Genomic DNA, 23,694 nt, shown 5'->3' on the forward strand with positions numbered 1-23,694 from the left:
GCAGCACTGTTGTGGTCATCAATTGTTACCAACCCCTTAATCTAAAATCGATGTTTTTGCAGTCACTTTATAAACTGGTACAAAGAGTTTTAGATTATTTTCTTCTAGCGCACATATCCGTGTCTATTAAACTTTTAACGTTACGTAAGGAACTGTACACTGCATCAGATAATACAGTGATTTCATTCAAGTGACGATCGATCTAACTCTCCAGGAAGTATTCTAAGAAGACATATTGACTATTTAATATGTATAATAATAAAAATGTGTCACGTATAACGGTGTCAGTAGGAGCGACTGAAAATACAAATAAGATTAATTGTTTAGTTAAAATACTGAAAATAATTATAATATATTATATTAGAAATAAGCGTAAATCATGCAGATAATGGTAAAATGGATCTGTCTAAATTTTAAATGACGTTTTATGATTGTAAAAGTGAAGGTATCAAGTTACTGATTCCCATAGATTCTTCCCCCGTGGGGCCGAGTTGGCGGGGGGGAGAGCGGCGGAGGGTAAGGGGAAGGATAGAGCGGCGATACAGGGTGGTGAATTTTTCATGAGGACTTTAAAAAATGTATCTTCGAGGAACTATAACCCCCTCCCCCACAGCTTCCCCAAGCCGCCGCCCTGCTAATCTGCATTCCCTTTATTTTGTGTAATGCGATTATGTTATAAACTTTCCACGCGAAGCTTTCATGAAACATAAGGTTGTACGATACAGAAAGAGATTTTTTTCTTTGTTTTCAACACTTTCTAAAAGTGAATAATAATTTTTCATCCATTGATAAATACAAATTAAAAAAGAGTAGGCATTATTTGGAGTTTGATAATATTCTAAATCAACATAGACTAAGACGATAATTTGGGTAACCCGCAATGAATGTTTCATATGTTTCAATATTTGATTTAGGTAGGCGCATCGCTTGTATTAATAACATACGACACATTCTAATTGTACTGCCCCTTAGGCCTGTATGGGATAAACAATACAAATATTTGAGTAGTATGTATTTGTTAGAGTTGATTTCAACTGAAGTACCATTTGTGGTCCGACGAAGTAAATCATTATTGCTTTAATTTTAAAAATAAAGTACCGGGATACGTTGTGTATTTTCACGTGTTTCAATCCCTCTGAGACCATCTTCAAACCTTTTCAGTTTAGAATTTTTTTAATGTACTTACCACAGAAAGTTGTTTCTGTAGTATGTGTGTTATCTTTTACTTTACATATATTTACGGCGGTATTAATTTTATATTATTTTACGGGGAAATGACTAATCCATGATCAGTTCCATGGTCTTTCTGACTTCTCTCTTCCACTTTGGAAACAAAACATTTTTTTAAATAACGAAACTTGTTTATTGTCGTGTTTTCGGGAAGCAATTTGTTGCATTTTTTTAAGGAGAGTAAAAATTCTTTGAAAAAGTCTTTGGTTCAATGAAATGTTTAATAATGTGGTACAAGAAATGCCGAAATGATAATAAAATCAGGTAAATAATCTTAGAATATATTTTTTTAACAATTGAATTGAATTGAAGTCAGATTGTGAGTCGATTCCGCCACGGTTAGTGTGAATTTTAGTCTTAACTCGAATACACTTTTCCACAACATAACTTCTATATTTAATAACGAATCGCTCAGAGCTACAAAAATACTTTGAAATTGAAATTGAACATTTTTCAATTTGAAAAATAAACATCAATACTACATATATTTTAATAATTTATAAAATAATATATCGAATTGCAGATCTAAACCGAATAACTAATTAATGAACTTTTGCGTAGGTAAATAATCGTATCTGATGCTATAAAACCAATATGTACTCGTAGGTACTTGTATCGTCAGTAACGGTCTCAAGTAGATTACTATCATTATTATATTAGGTAATTATATTATCCAGGTACTTGTGCTTACACCTTTGTATTTACCTCTCTCGACTTAACTCGAAATACCTCCTTCACGAGATTACAAGATTTAGGTAAAGTGAGGCGCCAACAGGTCCGTACTTACAAAATCAATTGTTATTCACACTATACCATTTTATACTAAAGAAAAAGTCAATATAATAAAACGTATGAAAAAGATAATGTTGTAAAACAGTTTTTTTCATTCTTAACAATATTTGTTTATGTATTCAAAAAGTTTTTTTTTAAAACCATATTTAATTATTTTCTTCGTGTTTTTCATGTAAATTTATGATAATTTGTAGCGTCGCGTGTTATTTTTATGCTATAAGTAATTAAGTTCTTGCACAACCTAATTATTATTACAATACACTTCTTATTTTTGTAATAAAATGTAATAAAATCTGTTTAAAACCATGCTTTTCAACCCCTGTCTAGTAGTGTATATAAATGCAGATTTTTTATAGCCTACCACTACCAGTCTAATGATGTAGGTAACGACGAATCGCGGTCACTTGTCAAAAAAGTATACCTGGAAAAAACTACAAACTTGTTATTTCATTATAAAATATTATGATTTTATTAATAACATATTAAATATAAAACTTGCTCACTGACAGAGTGGAGAATCATTCCAAAATATTTTATTTTGAGGAAAATAATAATGCATGTAAATTATATACCAACATAATAAAAAAAATACCTCAAATATTTTTTACTGAAAAAAAAGTTAATCTTCAATACGCTTCTGGTAGCGCTCCACCACGCAATGTAACGGCAAATTAGGTCTCGATCATCGTAAATCCTAACCGCGGAGTAAGCCCTTTCCGAGGTTACACGGAGCCATCGCATCGCGCTGTACCTGCCGCCCGCTGCTACTACACAGTACTCTGTACTCTACACCGGCTTCCCTGTTGGCAGTTACGCGAGGGTGGCAATTTTAAACCTCATCCATAAAGTCGAGGGTTTGGGAAACAAATTTGTTTAAGTAACGATCTCAGGAGGGGCGGGAACCTCCCCTCCAGCCCCAGCCCTGGGCGGGTGGGAGCGCAAGAAAGGATTGCACTCGCCTACTTTCCGCCCTTCTCGCCAATAAATTATTTAAAAATGACCCATCCACTATATACCTCTCCTCGTTTGTGCGTGTGTATATATATATATATATATATATATATATATATATATATATATATATATATATATATATATATATATATATATATATATATATATATAAATATAACATATGAATACAGATTAACTATATTCATATCTAAACATTGAGTAGTAACAAGATTTGTTTATATAATAAAACAACAACTACATATATAACTTTTTCCACTTATTTTATTTTATTTTATTTGACTAGTGACTGAACACATCTCTAGTCTAATAAAATGATAGTGAAAAAAGCTAAGTATTTCTTTTATTTTATAAAACGCTGATCTCAAGAATACATCAGTAAAAAACATAAATCTAATAAAAAAATGTTTTGAAACTAAATTTCTTTTGATAAATCGGTTAAACTGCATAAAGATTCGCATACTCTGATTATAAAATCTTTATTATCATATTGATTCTGAAACATGTATTTCGTACCAATTTTATTTTTCTACGAGATGAAATTAAAGATGAATATGTTGCTAACATATGTACCTTCAGCAACAAAAAAATACTACTTATCAATTATAATCGTCTTTTCCAAATACTCTACGTCTAGTTATTTCCTCCCGCTTGCAGGGGTAAGCTGTGCCCGACTGGTAATGTGAATAAAGAAACCGTAATTATGAAATAATAATATCATCACTGTGTCGTCCCTCCGGGGCAGGCAGAGGGCGTGGTGCCTATTAGGTAAATATATTACACCGGGCTCCGCCGCCTCGGGCAAGCGCAATCATCCTGCGCCGCCTCTGTTTGAAAAGTAAACTTAATAAACCCACATGCGCTTCTGTACTTGGTACCTACATACACGCTATACACACACAAACACATATATAATATACTGCATTATATGATGTAATGTCTGCACAGTATAACAATTATATATGCTGCAAGTATAGTGAGATAAAATCACTTAGAAATCATTACATCTGTACTTTTTATTTGATTTAAATATTAAGTATCCTCCAAAATTATTGTAATTTTTACTCACTTTTCTTTGTTGAATCAATTTGAAATTTCGTACACTTATTTTGTGCATATATAAAAATACAATACAAAAATACAAAAGTAAAAAATGCAGTTTCGCTTGTTCTTTTTAATATGAAAATAACATGAAAATTTAAATAGCCATGAATAATAAGAGGAAATTGACTTTGAAAAAAAAAGTATATAAATTACTCGGAAAATTATCGTAGATGAAAATACTTGATGGTTACTTTGAAGATATCCCGATATTTTAATACTACAGTAATATACAAGCAACCCGGTGAATCGTCAAGCATGTTTCCGTAATGACTGGCAGAGGTTATGTTTTTAGGTGATATAAGTGATGTCTCGAGAGTGTTCAAGGAGTAGTAGCGTGGAGAGGGTTAACAGTAGGTTCTCCACAGACTCGGTACATGGAGGGTATATTCACATGATGTTCTAGGCAAACCACGTCTCATATAGAAGATGCTAAAAATTAATTAAATTATCTTTTAAGTAAAAATAACTAATGAAAAAAGGTTTATATTATCCACTGACACTTCGTGATGGAATTGCATTTTTAATTTATTATTAGATTAAAACCAATATTTTTAGCTTAAAAAAGTGGAAAAGCTAAAAATATTGGTTTTAATCTAATAATAAATTAATGAAAAAAGGAATCAATAATACGTATAAATATTATAATTTCAAAACGAATTAAAATAAGTAAACAAATAGAACACACTTGCGATGATTTCTATTCCGTGCTCGGTATATTGCAGCCCCCGTAGCAGGAGCGGTGGTAACTACTATATGATATTTCTCAGTACCAAGTCCTCACACGTTACTCCGTTAGTTCACCGTTACTCTATTCGTGTTTCATTTTGATTAATTCAATTCAATATTTGTCGGTTAACAACATCCAAAATTAAAATAAATATGTATAGCTAATGGCTAAATGTTTAATTCATTCCTATCGACAATGTTAATACGTACAAAAATCTGTTATACATATTTATATTTGTAGTTATTGATCAATTGATTTTGTTAATAATTACGCAGAGACATTTTATTTTCAGTCTTAAAAACGAACAAATTAGGAGCAAAAAAACAACTCACGACTAGTTTGTACAGTCGCATGCGGTTAAATATTATGTAATTTGTCTTAATAATACATACATAAATGGTGAAGACGTAATACTAAAGTTTCAATAACTTCAAGGAACCTCATAGACATCGTGTTGTATAATTTAAGCCGCATGTAAAGTGTAAGTTCACCCCACCGCCACCGCAAGATGGCACTAAATGTGATTGCCTCGTTGTCTGTTGTCTCATAATCTTCCTGAAGAAGGCTGAAAAGGTTATCGTAAACAGGCGAGCGGAGTATGAAATTTAATTCCAGCAATATATCGCGAAATATTATGAAATAACGCGTCTTCCACTTTCTATACTCTGTACTCCGTACCGAGTAAAGGCGCAAAAGTATGGTATAAGGAGACCATTAACTTCTTAGCGAACTTTGCTGCCGGTAAACGAATTTGATACATCATAATTCTGTCACGTGTGCGTTAAGCGGCGGAAAACTGACTCACAAGAGCTAAAGGGGGTACTTATTAGTAGTAATAAGGTACGGTGGCGCACCGCTCCGAGCGCAAAGTATTACGAGGAAAAATATTCCGTTAACATCCCCGTGCTACGAACATATTATAGCTATACATACAAGTATACTCGTATGCAGTATGTGTCGGTTATTGCGCTCATTCGTTTTAACAATCAACCGTCCATATTTCCAAATTTTCGTCCGACGAAATCGAACACCATAAAACGTGTATTTTAATCACTATTTTTATCCAAAAAGTATTTCAATCTTCAAACAAATAACTCTTTTAATTTTTTTTTTCAAAAAAATATGTTTTCAATGTGGTATTTTGCCACTTCTGCTATATTTCTTTAGCAATTTCAATCGACGTCGCATAGATTAAAATAAAACAAAACTGAAGATTTGTAATCAAATGATAAAGGCGATTTTTTTCAGCCGTCCTTTATTTCTATTTGATCCGAAGTTAAACTTTTTCAATTTTTATTTTAATGGGTAAATACTGTTTTTACAATAATCTATTGAGATACATGTATCGATGCATTCTGCATTATTTGAAGTACATTTTGAGATATGGTGGTATATACCTACCAAGTGAAATATAAATTAAATATGGATAAATATTATCATAAAGTGTAATCAATTAATGGGAATATTTTTTGCCTATTATTAAATAATTTCACTTTCGTGAAGTGCTTAAAAGTCCTTTTTTAGCGCTTTTGTATAAATTCATATTATCAAATGAATAATATTTAAATATCAGATAAATACAATTTTTTAAAGGATAGTAATTTTCGACGAAGCTATGTCGGATACGTGTGTACCTAGGTACTTAGAAAGTGCAACTCGCAGGAGGCAGTAAGCCTCGTGAGTCGCGATGATGGAAAATAAAGTGGCTAATGTGTTTTGCTGTCGATCAGAAAGTCCTACCTACTAACTGCTGCTTTCCGTCTAATACATTAAAATGTTTAGCAACTTTTCTCGGATTCCGCCATCACCCACCCACCTACACACACACATACATACATACACATACCACTTACTAAATAATCATATATTTTATATCACATTATGGTGGGGTAAAAGAATTTACTGCTACTCGCGCTGGCGGTACAATTTTCTTCTTAATAATAACTTTGTGAGTAAAAAGAGACGTGGAGATGTTATTAGTTTATCTTTCCAAATTCTTAAGCATTGAAGCAAAGTTGTTATACAATTACAAACTCATACATCATATAAAAAGATGTTTATACAAGAAAAGAAAAACCCGCCAACTGATTGTTAGATTGTTTTTCTTACTTTCTCTGATAAAACAAAATATTGAAAAAAAATACGCTATTTACGAAGTCAAGAATATTAATTTTTTCACTATGTATTTACACTGTTTTACTTTACATATATGGTGTGTAGGTAAATATACTAGGTAATATATTTTCTAGGTTAATATATTAAAAAAAAAACCAACTTTAATGAATCCATCACATAACTGTATATACCTACGTATATAAAAATATAAGGTTACAAATAATTCCTAGCATTTAATAAATTATTAACTAAACCGCAACAAAATAAACTTTTATAATAATATAATTAAACTGTAAATTTGTTTTAAAAGCACTTTAATTTATTCATTTTATAGTGATTTCAAAACAAAGTTACATTTTAATTTTTAAATGTAAAATCACAAAGTTAGTGTTTTAAATATAAATTATAAAAAATTAACTTATTTTCTTTTTAAAATCATACAAAGATCTTGTGTTTCTCGTGATGATTAATTAGCGAATATTAGAAATGAAGAGGAAAAAAAGCACCACAGTATTTTCATTTTAGTGATGAATTAGCCATGAATGATTGCAACAACAGAGTGGTGTGGCGTTCTATCCTCTCTACCCACCTCTGCGGTGAAGCGGCGTGATTATTGCTTTGCTATTAAGTTAAAATTGGATCATTTTACTTGCGAAATATTCACATTGACACGGTGAATTGATAAATATAACATAAAATGATAATATCATTCATATCACAGTTGCACGGTGAGCAATGTAATATAATCTGAGATTATAGTTCTGCTATCTGAAAGGGTTAAAAGAATCAGCATATTTATTTATTATATTAATTAGGAGTATCGAGTGAACACAATTGAAGAACATTTTGATTTATTGCCCGCATAACTTTATACAAATGTCTAATAATAATAGTGTAATATGAAGTGAAGTACCTACACAGGGTTACTTACTCGTATAATGTGACAGGCTTCAATTGGTGATGTTATTATGCCAGTTACACTAATAATTATTATTGATTTTCTCTCAAATGTGATTGATACGAAAGTTGATCAAAGTATCAATCAGCCTCGAATTCAGTTCCTACTGTGAGCCAATAACAAAATATGAACGTCACGCATAATGCCATATCTAGAAAATTTTAGTGGACTTTAACTTGACGTCGATAAAATCGAGCCGGCAGCAGCTTCGCCATTGAAAAAAAGTAAAAAAATATTAATAATATCGAGATTATCAAAAAACATACTTATACTTTTCTTAGAATGTTTTTTTTTTCATAGTAAGTTAATATATCATATTTTAAAGTTGGATTAGTTATAATACGTAAAATATTAAATTTTTCCGAATTGCTTTTAGCTTTGATAGCGGAAATATAGTATGATAATAAATAATTTTATAAATAAGTACTATTTGTAGGTGTGTGGGAGTGGAGGCCGTAGCGGGTGCGAGTAGTAGGTAGTAGGTAGATGGACCCGTAATATGATAATGGAATAAGCGGCCGCGCTGTCAAAAATAAAACGCTACAAATTCGATGGGGATTATCGCATTTGTGTTCCGAATCAATTTAATTGTATTATTACTCGTGTCAAAGTTCTGCGAAGTGGGAAACTCAATTACACAATTATGCATTTACACAACTTACGAATGATATTTTTTGTAGAAAACATTTATTCAGAACGGGGCGTTTTTAAAACATTCTTAATTGAAAGGTCAAAATAATCAACATTTGAATTATATTTATGAATTATATAATATTTTTTTATCCTCTCTTTATTTTACCCAATCCAAATTATTTTTAAGTTCAAAATACTTTGATCCTTTGTAAAAAAAAATCTGAATTTTACCCCAAATAGGAGTTCTGTCGACACCTTAACTTCTGTATTCCCATCTTTATAAACTTTTCCTCTATGCTGTGATATAAACAAAAAAAAATCTTGATTTAAATAGCTCTAGGGAAAGTGAAATACAGCTTTTGTGAACAAATGTTTTAAAATATTCTAATAACAGTGAATTACAGTGAAACTGGTCTAAAAATAATTATAATAAACTGAAAATGCATTTTCAAGTATTACAAAGTATGTTAAATAAGTTGTAAAAAAACATCCCACGGATAAAAAAACACGTCTACTTAACTCACAATTTTCAATGAAATTTGTACTGAAAATTTAAAGTGTTTTAAACATAATACAACTTTTCAAAAATTAACAATATGGTTAAATGTAATACACGTATCGTTTGTAGAATGGAACATTACGCGTATATACGATGCGTACACATAAATTGATTAAAAAAATCAGCCAATGGCAGGTCGTAAGCCCTGTAAAATTCCCAACTTCCATATTGGCACCTATTGAGGTTATTGAATCTCCTTTTAACATTAACAATAACAAAGCACGTTTTGAATTTGAAGGTTTCCTGTATTTATACAACATATATTTATTTTATTTTTTGAACAAATGATAGTTCTAGCTGTAAGTATATAATGGGTGTCAGGTCCATTGTGTGGGTTTGTAATAGGCAAAGGCAGCATCTTGACAGGTTGTTTGGTAGTTATGGTGTAATGTGTGTGTCGTGCAGTACCAGCACCCCACGTAACGATCGTTCCTAACATTTTGTGAAAATGGATCGCAATCGGACACCGAGTCCCTTCCCTGGGGTCGGCGCTGCGCCCCCCGCGCCCCCGCGCCCCCTGGACGTGCGACGTGCGACCGGCGCGCGACGTGCGGACTCCAGTTTGAAAAGATTGTTACTTTATTCAATTTGACTCCCAGTAAGTGTTAGGTATCGCTTTCACTCCATTTTATTATAAGAAGAGTTATTCAATTCTCAAACACTTAGTGTTAAGGAAAAATCATAAATAAAAGAGAAATACATACGTATATTATGTAATTTTCACTATCGTAGTTTTTAAGCCTCACATTCGTAGTACAAATGGTAAGATATTCTCTAGGTACTCATGCACATCTAGGTCTACCTTCAAATATTGCTGAATGTTGTTATTTGATCGTATAAAACTAATGTTTGCATATTATGTACCTTGTGCCTAATATTCTTACAAACAGATGGTCTACAACAACAATCCCATAAGTACCTACCTACAATTCATTTTTGCGTATGAAATTAGGATTTTTTTTGATCTACCTTAATTTTATATGAAAATCATTTAATTTTTGCAATTTTTAGAATGGGTTCTGCGTATTGTTGGCATTTTTAGCTAATAAAACTGAGTTTTTCAAATACAAGTAATTTAATAAAACTTTTTTTTTAACGAACGAAAGTTTTAATAAAATGCAATAAAACAGAATTTTGCTAATTTGTTTCTTATTGCCGTCAAAAGTTTCGTTTAGCTTTAGCATAATCATAACACCTTCTTTTATATTGGTTTAAAGCACATGCAGAACAAAACGATTATAATATATACTAGATAAGTTAGAGTTTAAATGGATTTGAATATTATATAATGCGTGAGGGTTGGCCTAAAGTATTTTTATATTGTCTATCGTTTTTTTAGGTGAAATACTAATTGGATTTCTAAATAGGGTATATACATACGTGTAATCCTACTCTGTTGTCTGTCTAATTGCAGTTCCCTATACACTTATTAAGGAAAAGGGGGGAAAATCAGCGGCTTACGTATTCAATGAGTATAAAATAATGTCGTTTTGAAAATCCATTACATTGTTCATAATCGAATTCTACTTTCTATTTAAACATCATTAATAAACATATACTTTCTTGTTTTTAAAACACATAAAACCGGCTACGAATTATTACGAAGACTTCCGTCAATGCGTGGCTGCAATATTTGTATGGACACGGCAGCCGTGTTCAACGCACAGAACGTGTTAACCTATTTAGCTCCGGGACGTTTAAATGTGTTTAACGATATTTGTTAAAATAAAGGGATCAGTAGAGCAACTGGTTTCCTTTTTGCAACAGAAAGAATGAAAGTGAATAGAAAATTCTTGTTATGTGAAAAGGTAAATCATACGAGTTAACCGTAATCCATCGCAGAGAGCCTTTCCCTCCCCCTGCGGGTCTCCTGATCCCCCGGGACCCCCGCGCCCCGCCGCCCCCGCGAGGCAGTCCTGCCTCCTTCACAACATTATATCTATTTATTAAAAGCGACTTGAGCTTTCTGTTGTCTTTATGGGAACCGTTTCTTATCGTCCGACCCTCGCCACCACGGAGCGCCACCGGGTGGGTAGGAATGGTACTATATTTTGCAACAAGGTCATATAATAACAACAGTTTGTAGTCATCGTGTAGTACATGATGATTATAATTTATACAAACTGAGACATAATGTACGAAATTCCTCATTAATTTTAAAATGCTTATTTATTGCACAGGAGTATGCTTTCTTCTAGCTTTGGGGTGTTATGGTGTTATTACGAAAATGGAAAGATTCAGAAGAGCAAATTAGTAATGACGATGGATATAAAAGTAGAAGCAGTAGTAATGTTGTCGTTGCAAACATTTTCCCTGATACAAAAGGTAGAATTGTTCGTAATTAGAAAAATCAATCGACAGTTTTCTGACCATTATTTAAGTTTCGGTTTTACATACCACCTTCATCAAAAAGTTCCGGGAATTTAATCAGAAAATTAAAAATACAAGATCATAATCGATATTGTATCAGGGCAAATATTTGGTATGGTGTTATGGTTATGTTATGGCGTCAAGCACTCAAAGCACGATTACTCTCCATGTCACCGTTTCGATCTTGCTCCAAGTTCCAAAGGCGTTTTAACTTAAAGAGCTGTGTATTCCACACGAATGGCTAGAACACTAACTAACTATGGTGATGGTACGCCCCTTATCCGCTGAGGTAGGCAGAGAGAATAGAACGCCGCACCAATCGGCCTTTGCAAACAATCTTCGCCACTTCCGCATTAATGCATTTCCACATTATTACCACCCGCCGATTATTCCGACTCCTGATGTGACCGCACCCATTTGAAACACTTGATCACATCAAGTTTTACTCTGCTTCTATTACCAACCATATTCGTCTCATACATTTATTTTACTGTTTTTTATTCGCTCATTCGATTCACATGCCCAAACCATCTAGACACATCTTTCCTAATTTTATCGTTATTACTTATTTCAGCCTTGCATTCTTTCCTTATATCACCATTCGAACATCTATCATACATCGTCTTGCCACACTTTTATTTGAGATATCCCAATTCGAAAAAAAAACAACTAAAGAAAATAACCAATGGTTTCTATTTAATCAGAACGTTTTCACGACATTTATACTTCCCTCAGGAGTATTCGAAAGGCATAAAAATAATCATAAACGTTTTAGTGTTTTCAATCGCACCTTCCTCTCAGTGCTGTGCAGGTACTAGGTAGCTCGCTTGAAGAGGTATACATGTAGCTCCATCACTAGGTAACATAACGTTCCGCCGGAAGTTATTTATGTCCCAAATTATCTGTCAGTTTTATTTGAAAGGGGATTATTTCACCCTAAAAAGATGAACTCTGCCACGTTTTGCCAACATTCCACCTAAATGTATTTACCCGATAAGTTTCTGTATCGCTGTAACCATATTTTATGTTACACCTCAGCACTTTTATTAAACTAGACATTTCTCGAAACGTTCTTCTCGAGATCTTCCCCTTTTCCCTCCCCGTCGCGCCCTTCCTGCACCGCTCAACCCCTAGTCACTAGTCGCTAGTCAACCCCCCGACCGACTGACGGAATCTTTTCCAAATCCACAATTTAGATGCCTTACTAATTATTTTAAATCATTCATCGATTTTCACATATTGTTTATCTATTTTTTATCAATAATATAGTATGTAAAACTTTTTTATTTTTTTCCTTTTAAAATTTGTTAAAAAAAATCTCAAACAACAAATTACTTTTTACATGACATAAGCCATTAATAACACGTTATGGGCATCTTATTAATTATTACTTAAAATTTAAGTAATTATTTACAATCATTCATCAATTTTCACATATTCTTTATATAATTTTTATTAATAATACGAATATGTAAAACGTCTTCTTTTTTTCTTTTAAAGAGATTTTAAAATTTAAAAAAAAAAACGAATTGCATGACATAAGCCAATAATGACACCTTATGTGCACCTAACTAATCATTTACAGTCATTAAACAATTTTCACAAATTATTTATATAATTTTTGTTAATAATATTTAGAACGTGATCTTTTTTTTCTTTTAAAAAGTGATTTTAAAAATCTCAAAAAACGAATTACTTTTTACATGACATAAGCCAATAATAACACGTTACGGGCAGTGTGAAAATGGTACTTAACATCTACCCCTCGATCCCTTTGTGAAGCTTCGTAATAATAATTATTATCAAGGGTGCGTACCTATAAAAGTATTATCTACTAATCCTTCTACAGCAGCGCGCAGTTGGTCAGCAGAAGCGAGTAATGACTCGCGCCAGCCCTGCCCCGGCGCTACGCTCGGGCGCCGAGTTACCCCATTAAGCCGCCACAATCCGCAGACAACGAACAAATCAAATTGAAAACATTCAAAATTCAATTACTTTCATCGGGGACACTTTGTCTATGAACTCCGCCGCATGAGGAAGTTATCGACTCGCGAAGGAAATGAAGGGTTCACTCACTTGGACTCTGGCCTCCGTGAGATTGATCTTCATGGCTAGATCCTCTCTGGTGAACACGTCGGGGTAGTGGGTCTGGGCGAACGCGGTCTCCAGCTCCTCGAGCTGCGGGCAGACAAGTCGAGTCAGTAAAGGGGCTACTCACCGCGCTCGCCGCTCAGCCAGCCACTCGAGCCGACACTCACCTGCTGCAGCGTGAAGGTCGTGCGGTTCCGGCGCTGCTTCCTCCTCACGAAGGTGTCGTCGTGGATGGCCGGATGGTAGGAGTAGGAGGTATCTGCAACACAGACGGTCATGTAGTCGCGGCGAGGGTGCGGGTCCCGAGGGGCTCGGAACTCTAACAGGATTTCGTCTTAATGGACACACCCTTTGATCTTTAATAACAGTGTTACGGAACTAAATGGTTAATGAGATCTGTCCCGGGCACGCTATTATTGGCTTACTTTCCTAACTTCGTCAACTTTCGTATTCCGGTTATCGGACGATCTTAACTCAATATCTCGTTTGTATAATGTCGGCTTATTGAATTCGGCGACAAAAGAGTAAAGTGTATCTACAGTTCGCGTCCAAACACGTAACGACTTTATCTCGTTACTAACTTTTAATGGAGAATTCTCAATTGGAGTACGATACGCCGCAGATTTATTCAAATCGTCTCCTTCTTCTCTGAGAACTCGGAAGTTACTTTTAATATTGTTTCCATAATTTCACGCGAGTATCTCGACTGCCTTATTCGAGAACTGATTTACGTAATAAAATGCAATATCGGTACCGAGAGCGAGTATCTACCGCGAGTACAGTACATCTAGTCCGTACCTACCAGATACAGGTCCCGAGGAATCTGACAATAGAATAGCTCGGCAGTAATACTAATTAGAGGCGAGGAGAGATTGTGTTCCACGAAGAAGATTGCACCAATTCACTTTTTATTATCGAGTAATGAATCTCACCACGTCGGTGCGATGCGACTAGTGACTGGTGACTGGTGACTGGATGTAGGTAGGTAGGTACTCAGCGCAAGTAGACACTCGGCGCGTGAACTCAGGTAGGTACTTATGGCATAAGGCAACTCTCACCCCTGGTAACTTGTCATTACGACTCACCGCATTGTGTTTGCATTCATACATAATTCATTCCGATAAGTTATTGATAAATTGTGAATCAGCATATTCAATAACGCAATTTAAAAAGGTCGCGTAAAATAAAATATAGTAAACAGAGAAATCTTGAATCGCCGCACGATTTGGTTTGATTTATATTTTTTTCTAACGTTAGTTTAAGCTGTTACTCCTTGTTAAAATATTTGAAAACGAGTTGTTCTATATAAATTGATAAATGTAATTGAATTTGAAGTTTATTTAAATTATTTTACTTTTCACACAGATGTCTATAATGGTATTCCTAAGGCCATCAAAGTTGAAATAACGAACACATACTTGGGTGTTTGCAATCTGTATTCATCAAAAACAAGGCGTATTGACCAACAGCACTTCGTAAGTTTTAAAAACTCCCGGATTAACATGTTTAGGTCAACTCGTGGGGTAAAGTTAGATCTACTTGTATGAATTCATGTATCAAAATACATTGTGTTCTGTTCATCAATAAACATTGTATTCTGGTTTATTATTTTCTAGTCCTACGGGGCGGCAATTGGAGCAAATCACTCGTGATCATTTCGAGTAATTATCGCTCGCGTACGCGATGTAATGCATGTATCGGAGTGTGATTACACGACAGTCTCGGAAGTAATGCGATTTCGAGCGATGATTGTGTCACCCGCGCCCGCGCCGCGGTGCGGCCACAAAGGGAGATTATCCGATTTCTTCCATCAGATCACGACCCGCGCCCGCGTGCCGTAATACCAACACTGCGAACATATCGAATGTGCAACAATGCACTCCGCAATGTGTCAATCCTGCAGCCTACCCTGTCATTAGTGGCATCGTGCCGTCGGCGTCGTGCGACACGCTCTCTGGCTCTCTCCAGGTACAAAACAACAAAAGTAAACACTGACGTCACAAACCGCGACATGCAAGAACATTATTAATTCTATAAATCGACTTAAATGCAGGAAAGCGATTTCATGTATTCGATACTTTTTCACGATAAAATCCACATTCCAGATACTTATTGTTTATTATTCTTCTTTTAACCCACAGAGTTCATGACAGTCAATGCTGCGTAAGGCACTGATTACTCAAGTTGCTTCCAAATTTCGCTTATATTTATGTACGTCCAGCATAGTATCAATTACTCATTTTTTAATTGGACGTGTACGAATAGTCTATTAGTGCACTCACCATAAGCGTTATACAAAATCAAATTTCTCAATATAATAACTACACCAGGATACACAATTTACGGCTAACCTGAAGTAATAATTAATTTAGTGGAACCTTTTATGCGAGGTATTTGTTTTGAGGTGCTTAACAAAATGGAATGGAATTATTTTGTAACGAGTCTTGTTCCGTATTCCGTGTGCCACGTTCCACTTCCGACGCCGACCACTAATTAGTAAACCGGCGGTAATGTCGGCCTTCCGACAAATTAAAACGTTATAATTTAACGTTTGCAATCTTTTTATTTCCTGAGGAGGGGGGAGTGAATAAATTTTTCGGTTTTCCATTAAATTTATGTTCCTAATCCGTTGTTAAAAATTCACACAATGATTCCAGCTCTGAGCGGAAATGAAAAACGTTTGGACACCCCACTACATTAGCGGTGCAAGGCGTAGAAAGGCGTGGAAAACTGGAAAGTCGAGAGTCAAAAATAGTCAGTAAAAAATCGAGAGTCAAGATTGAAGAGCGGGTGAATAAATTATGACTGAATGCTCAACAGTGAAAATTTTCGGAAATTATACATACCCTCTTTTTATTGGAGGATATACATTAACCAACATTTAATAATTATATTACTGTTAAAAAAGGAACTGCTTAACTTGGGGACATTCTGACTGTTGTACCGATTGAGTTAAACAGTCTGTTACCTCGGTCGACGAATACGTCACACTCTATCGAATTTAATCACTTTATGACCTTATGTTATGTTTACAAAACTATACCAAGTATCTTTATATATTACATATACATAATTGGATACGTGAATCCTTCATTATTTAAAATATTATAAATTATATGTGTGTAAGAGTACTTTTACGGCTAACCTGAAGTAATAATTTACTTTATTTAATAAAGTTACACAATGGTCACGGTAGGCGAATACAATCATTTTCATAAAATGAAGTTATCAAAATTAAAATGTTATATTTTTTATCTTCTAAGCCGCCCCTGATGCTCCGGGCAGGACGGCGGGAGGAAGGGTGGGGGGAGGGGGGAGGGGGAGCACCCAACCCGCCAATGGGAACCACTTTAAAGTGCTTATTAATTATGCATTGAAAAATTCGTTTTTTTCGTCAATTTTAAATGGACGTTAATATAGCCCAACTTAATATGCAATTTGTTTAAATATCCAAAAGTGCGCTACTACCACGACCCACCAACGTGTTCTATAAATATGTACGTATACAGTTTTTGTATGTATTTATGGTGTTTTTATATACATATACATGTATATGCATATACATATATACTCTTATATTTATTCAATATTAACCTGGACTGGTACCTGAAGCAGAGGGCTGATCACCTTTCCTTCATGTGAAAAAAAAATTATGTTGAATTGAATATAACACTGTGTTTATATGATGCAGTGCACCATTGGGGTGCGCATAAGTGTTTGAAGAAGATACATACATAAAATGCACATTTGCATAATATAATTAGGAACCTCGTATTTATTGCTTCACTGATAAAAGGGAATGTTTTTCTCGAAATAAATATTTCTTGTGTATGTAATTTTTGTAACGATTTCAATATTGATTTGTTTCATCTTTACGTCGTTCAAGAGATACATCGGTGGTGAAGAGGAACTCACTCCGTCTCGTCGCGTTACGGCAGGTCGACGTGCGTGCGTCGTGCAGCCACCAGCCACCAGCCACCGCGACCCAGAGGGCGCACGGCCAGCCGGCCCTGCGGGTAGGTAGGTAGGGGCTGATGGGATTGACGAGTCTATAATCGCGTTATTTAATCCTCTCGAGGGAGATGTCCCCCTCGGCCGGTAGTTAATGCACACACGGAATAAGGGGTAGCTAAATGTAGCCACCTATTATTATTTCTATATTATCAAGAAGTAATGGAGCAAGGGGTTTGGAGATAATCATTACAACGTTTTATGACCTTCATCTCTATTCTAATTTCTGTCGACTTACGATGTTCGCAATTCGGACTAATCATTTTCTATTGCCTTACTCAAATCGAATTTAGATTGTGTGCAAATTATTTAACAAGTATTAAAAATTCTTCAAAGAATTATAACTTACATTATTAAATTAAATTTTCACCGTCATACCATCTTTTCTTGATTCTTTTACATCTCCCCTTTCAACTTCACTCCTGATATCACAAACTTTTTCTTCCTTATATTTTTATGAATTTACAGCTACTGTTTTTGCCTTTGCTATTTTTTTCTGTTTTAATAATAACAACAACGTTTTTATCGTTCAAAAATTTCTACCTTTATATTTATAATTATTCATGTTATAATGAAAGTATTAAAGTAATAAACCTAGTAATTTCTCTCAGTTGTTTGCTTATAATTTTACTGCTTTTTTTTACTCGAAAATTCATTTACCATTTATCTTAATTGGTACATTTGTAATTAAGATAATGAAAAACATCATTTATCTTAATTACAAAATAGATTATATAAAAATATGTAGTTTACAAATACGATTTATAATTCCGCTAAATTTATTTATTTTAAAGCAATGCACTGCAATAGTATTTTCAAACAGTAAAAAAAAGACAAGATACACTTTGTAGTAAAACTGTAGTGTGAAACAGCTGTCTCAAAGAAAAATAAATTCAGTGGAGTCATAAATCGTATTTTGGGTAATAATATACAAGTACTGTTGTAGAACTTCGTTAATTCAATTAGTCGTCTCATTCAAGTCAAGTGTCCTCATTCCTTTATTTAATGTTTATACACACTAACTAAATGATCTAAAGTCAATAATTTATATTCATTTTATTTATTAAACCCTTAAACAAATATGCATGTATTTGCATAACTTCTGACCTAGACTAGTTTGAAGGTTTTTATCTTTGAAATGATGTTGGGCCGATAGAGCTTTTACAGCATCAAAAACTACACACATAGGGAATTATGATAAGAGTTATAATATTTATCAAGGACATTGAAAATAATGGCGTTGTTGAACATGCATTCCAGGATTTGATTACAATAAATCGCTCTCCGACTTTCTCTATTATCCAACACCGTATTCCACCACTGCAGTTGGATAAACACAGATATTATTATACATGATAGACTGATAGTATAATCCGACGCGTCACGGACGACCAATTAAGTCCAATTAATAATTATTATACACAAACACAATTAACGCAGAGGCATGGTGAGCCGGGGACCCGGGACCCAGCGGCGAGCGGCGAGCGGCGAGCAACGAGCAGCGGCCAGAGAAGCGACTCCGCTGCAAGATGCAAACGGCTGATGACCGAGGATGTTTTGTTATTAAGCTCGATTAATTTAATTACTTAAAATAACGCTTTCACACGTGGTCGCATTAAACTTAACACGTGTTGGCGAGTGATATAAAATTACGGACCCTCTCAAAAATTAATTCCAATTATTTATTCATCAGCGAGCAAGTATTTGAATACAAGTCTAGCTTATTCAGTTTATTAAACATTGTATTAACCCTCTTCTTTTTATTCTGATTCTTACCCGCACCCAATGGTGCATTGAGCACTGCTCCAGACCGACGCAATATGAACTTGATCGTTAATTATATGATCGCAAGATGATCATATCTGCGCTTCAGGTAAATATAGCAAGATGGTCCAGGGTAATATGAAATAATAAAAGAGTAAATATATCTCTCATATGTATTTTTATCCCCATAGAAATCGATCTCCCTACCTCTAGAATGGTAGCCAAATTTACTAACTACTACTCTGTGGACAAATTTAATTTTTCTACTCTATTTACAAAATTTTCCGGCGTGAATAAATTATTATATGTCTTTTAATGTTTTCATTCCCATTGAAATGTTACTTTAATAATATTTATCATCGCCCTTTTGACCATTCTTCTTACTTTATTAATTCCAATTAATCTCATAAAATCAGATCATCAATCACACATACAGATTTTCGTTTCGTCGTATTCACACGAGTTGTGTGTAGCGACTCAAATATAAATATCTACTTTAAGAACCAATTTTAATAACTAAATAACATAACGAACCAATTTATGTTTTTTCCGAGACCTACAGCGAACATCTCTGACTTGGTTCGAGGGCAAGTTCCGAGTTTTGGTCCTGGTTGCCTCGCCTGCACTGGCACTGCATATCGCTACCGGGTGGCTCCCGCTGGCTGGCTACTCACAGTAGCGCGAGTCGCGTGGATGCTGTCGTAATGGAACTCGGCAGTTATTGCGTTAATGTTTTAATTGGTCACATTTTAATTGACATTAATTACGGAAATGAATATAGCAACGAATTCAACTAACTATTGCGAGTCTCCACTCTCCACTAAACCTTTTTTATATTTATTTCAATTTCTGTTTGATGTCGTACCTACTTGGATCTATACGATGAATAAAATATTAAGCTAGTTTATTTGTATATTTATATTTATTTCTCACGTTTCTGGAAACCAAGTATATCATTAATTTTGTTATATTTTAAAGTATTTAGTTTTGTTACAATATTTATGAATATTATAAACAAAGAGTATTGTTTTACATTGTATCATCTGTGACAAATATTCTGATTTTCATCTTCATATCAACACTTATTTAACATATCAACATTTCACGATATTATTCCAATGTATGGAAATTGTTGGTATTTATATTTCACTTCGGACATCTGACATCAAGTTCTGACTAAGTATTCCTTTCGCCACCAGAGTTGACTAGTTTGTACTATTCTCGGAAATGTTATGGGTGAAATTAATCAAAGAAAGACGCAAAATGCCATACACTCATCAAGTGGATGTTCTTCAAGTCCGGATTCCCTTCAATATCACCCTTCCATCACAAGAACAAATACGAAGGTGATTCTTATAACCTGAGTTATATCCGAGTAATCAGCCACAGCTGGGGAACATAATCCCGGCATCACACAACCCCGAAGGGTTTTCAGTTTTGTAGACGCCGGGATTACAAATTGCTTATCCCGTGATTTTTGAGTTTGGGCGGAAATTTTTCTACGTGTATTTTTGTACATTGAATCGAGGCACTTACATAATAATATAAACATTCAATACTTATAGAAAATGATATTGATCAATAAAAAGCAAAATACAATTGTTTATAACACAATAAATATTATAAACAAAACAAGCAGTTGACAACGAGAGCTGCACATTTAGATGATTTTCAATTTCCCGAAACTTACTCGTAATTCGCGTTATATATATAAATGTAAACGATAAATGATAATTTTTTTAATTAATAATATGCTATCAATGCATTTAGCAAGCATTAATTCATTTTAGATAATGAAAATACATATACACAAAAACAACTAAAGAATCCTAATTTATAAATCTTCCTCGGTTAATCACAGAACCAGTCTCGGGACGCCGCAATTAAATTTTTACAATCCATAATCACATACTACGAAAAAACGTCAAGATAGCAACGTCAACGCTAAAATAAACCAATATTTTGCAACAAATAAGAAAGAAACGACTCACGTGACTCGATTTTTTTAAAAACACTTGAACACCGTAATCCTATTTTTTGGACCCACAAATCCTATAAAATTACAAGTAACACCGCAATTATCAATTAAAATGGGGCAGATAACGCTAATCAGAGTTGGTCTCGGAAGAATATGATTCAGTGTGACTTCATCCCTCCGGGGCGAGAGTTAGCGGATTACATCTGTCGAGCGTTACTTCTGGCTCGGGGTGGGAGGATCAAGGGCCTAAATAAAATCAGGGGAGGACACTCCCTCTCCCGGCGGCAGTAGTGTCACACAACAGGTTATTAAGCGGGCGGCTCGGGGGAGCGAGGAGCGGGAGCAGGTGCGCCGCTGGAAAACTGATTAACTAAAAAATGAGGCGACGTGAATATTGCATTACCACCGACTACGCTACATAATACACCGAGTACAAAAATTGCGAGAGCTTTAATTCAATGACGTTCAAAGATCCTCACCTACTTGACTTTGTCGACGTTTGACCCATTTACTTCTGAATCGAACATTATTTCTGTTCCTCCTTTCTACAATAGTTGATCAAAGGAAAAGCCTGTATCAATGCGCTGAAATCCAGATTTATCATACCTTTTTTGTACCTATTTATTTTGTACATTTTTTTTCAGTTGTTATTTATTTTCAGATGATAAGTTATTAATTTCATTAAATTAGTAAAGCGAGTTATTTTATTATTACTAATTTGAAAAGTGTGGTTCCTCGAGCGCCCGACGCGGCTGTTGAGAGAACCACGCTCCATCATTTATTTAATTTTCTCCGGACATTTACATCTCAAGTCTACAATTTTTTGCTCATCTATAAATATTGTGATTAGTGTTAACTTGAAATGGTTAAAGTTATAATTTTACAAAGGTTAGCTTTTAACTGATGAAAGTGCATCAAGAATATCATTGCGTCGTTCAATATAGCAATGCGGACCTAAACGGTGTAGTGTATTTCTAAGAATCTGTGCCGAATGAACACATGTGGCATTCGGGCGTTAGAAAGTGTTTTGTGTTCGTCCCTTAAGGGTACGTTACGACCATAGTGTATTCATCCGAAACCCTTAGCCTCTCGGGAATAAATAACTGCAATAAAAATGTGCAAAGACAATAACGATTCTAGAATTTGTGCTTAAACGGTAAAGTTTTATGAAATCAAACTACAACCTTGAATACCTCAATTACGCTAGCTCCCATTCGTATACAAACGAAAGCGGAAAACCTCAGAGACAAAATCATCATGTCGGATCACGGAAGGGCGGCGAAAGAGGATAAAAGTGAGGACCCGTTTGAATTGTGCTAGTCTGGAAGTTGGCCATCAACAATGACGAGGAGATCGACAAGCTGCCCTCCAGCGTGACGACCATCACTCAGGAAGGCGTCCTGCCCAACACCTTGGCCATTCTCCAGCCCATGGGATCAAGAGGAAGGCGTTTTAATTTGTCGTCTCATCTTTTCCCCGCTCCAGACTCGACGGCCCGAGACCAATTGACGACGTTTTAATCCATTTATTTTTTTGTATACCATTATCATCATCATCCTATTATTATTACTATTATCCATGTCTTTATAAGCGCCCTTGAGGTAGTATTTATACTATACAAATTATCCAAATTATTATTATTATTATTATTAAAAACGTCCCGACGAATTACGGCTAATTCAGTTTAACGGGACCTTAATAACGATTTGTAGATGTACGTTGTATAATTTTTATTAAAAAATCTAAAATATTGATAATATTAAATAAACGTCCTATTTTTTTCCACGAACGAAAACTGCGGTAAATGTCGTTTCCCCGGTAATAAAGTGTATCAATGTAAAACATTTTTATGTCGATTAACTTTTTTTATACTTTTTCACATTTGACCAGTTTTAAAGTAAACATATTGAAATTTTGCCGTATTTACAATTCATTTCCAGTATTAAATGGAAACTTTTATTCATTGTATTGTCATTGGAACTAAAACGTATTTTTATGGATATTTTTAATTATATATTTATTTTTACTTTCGAATGATTTCATAAGTTGTATTTTCACTCTGGATTTATCCCTGAGAATGATATTTTAAGACAAATTAGATATCTCAAAAAGATTAAGGCTATTTTAATACGAAGGGAAATATATTTTCATACACAGTGTAAAAAATGATCTAATTTTCCTTAAAAGGATGTTCTCTTCGTAATAAAAAGAAGCGTCGTCTCTGTTAACACACCTAAAATGCATTATTTTAAGTTTATTTATTTATAAAACGTTGCTATCTCCCACATCTTTACCTTCCCATTGCTAAAAAATAAAAGAATAACTAAAATTAAATTAAATAAAAATATATATTTATATAAGTATACATATATCGCGGGTTCGATCCCCAC

At 34.3% G+C, this 23,694-nt stretch overlaps 1 protein-coding gene across 1 annotated transcript in view; it reads right to left on the reverse strand.

Annotated features, from left to right (window-relative positions):
- Nucleotides 1–23,694, reverse strand: part of LOC148300331 (uncharacterized) — a 54,723-nt gene that overhangs the window by 4,387 nt on the left and 26,642 nt on the right. The window contains exons 3-4 of the mRNA XM_088274937.1: nt 13,719–13,810; nt 13,537–13,638 (exon numbers count right to left, since the gene is read on the reverse strand). Of these exons, the coding sequence (XP_088131063.1) occupies nt 13,537–13,638; nt 13,719–13,810 (194 nt within the window). The remainder of the gene's footprint in view (nt 1–13,536; nt 13,639–13,718; nt 13,811–23,694) is intronic.

The sequence above is a fragment of the Brachycentrus maculatus genome, unplaced genomic scaffold, assembly GCF_059751285.1.
Source record: "Brachycentrus maculatus isolate JH-2025_06_01 unplaced genomic scaffold, ASM5975128v1 h1tg000748l, whole genome shotgun sequence".
In the NCBI taxonomy this organism is placed as follows: domain Eukaryota; kingdom Metazoa; phylum Arthropoda; class Insecta; order Trichoptera; family Brachycentridae; genus Brachycentrus; species Brachycentrus maculatus.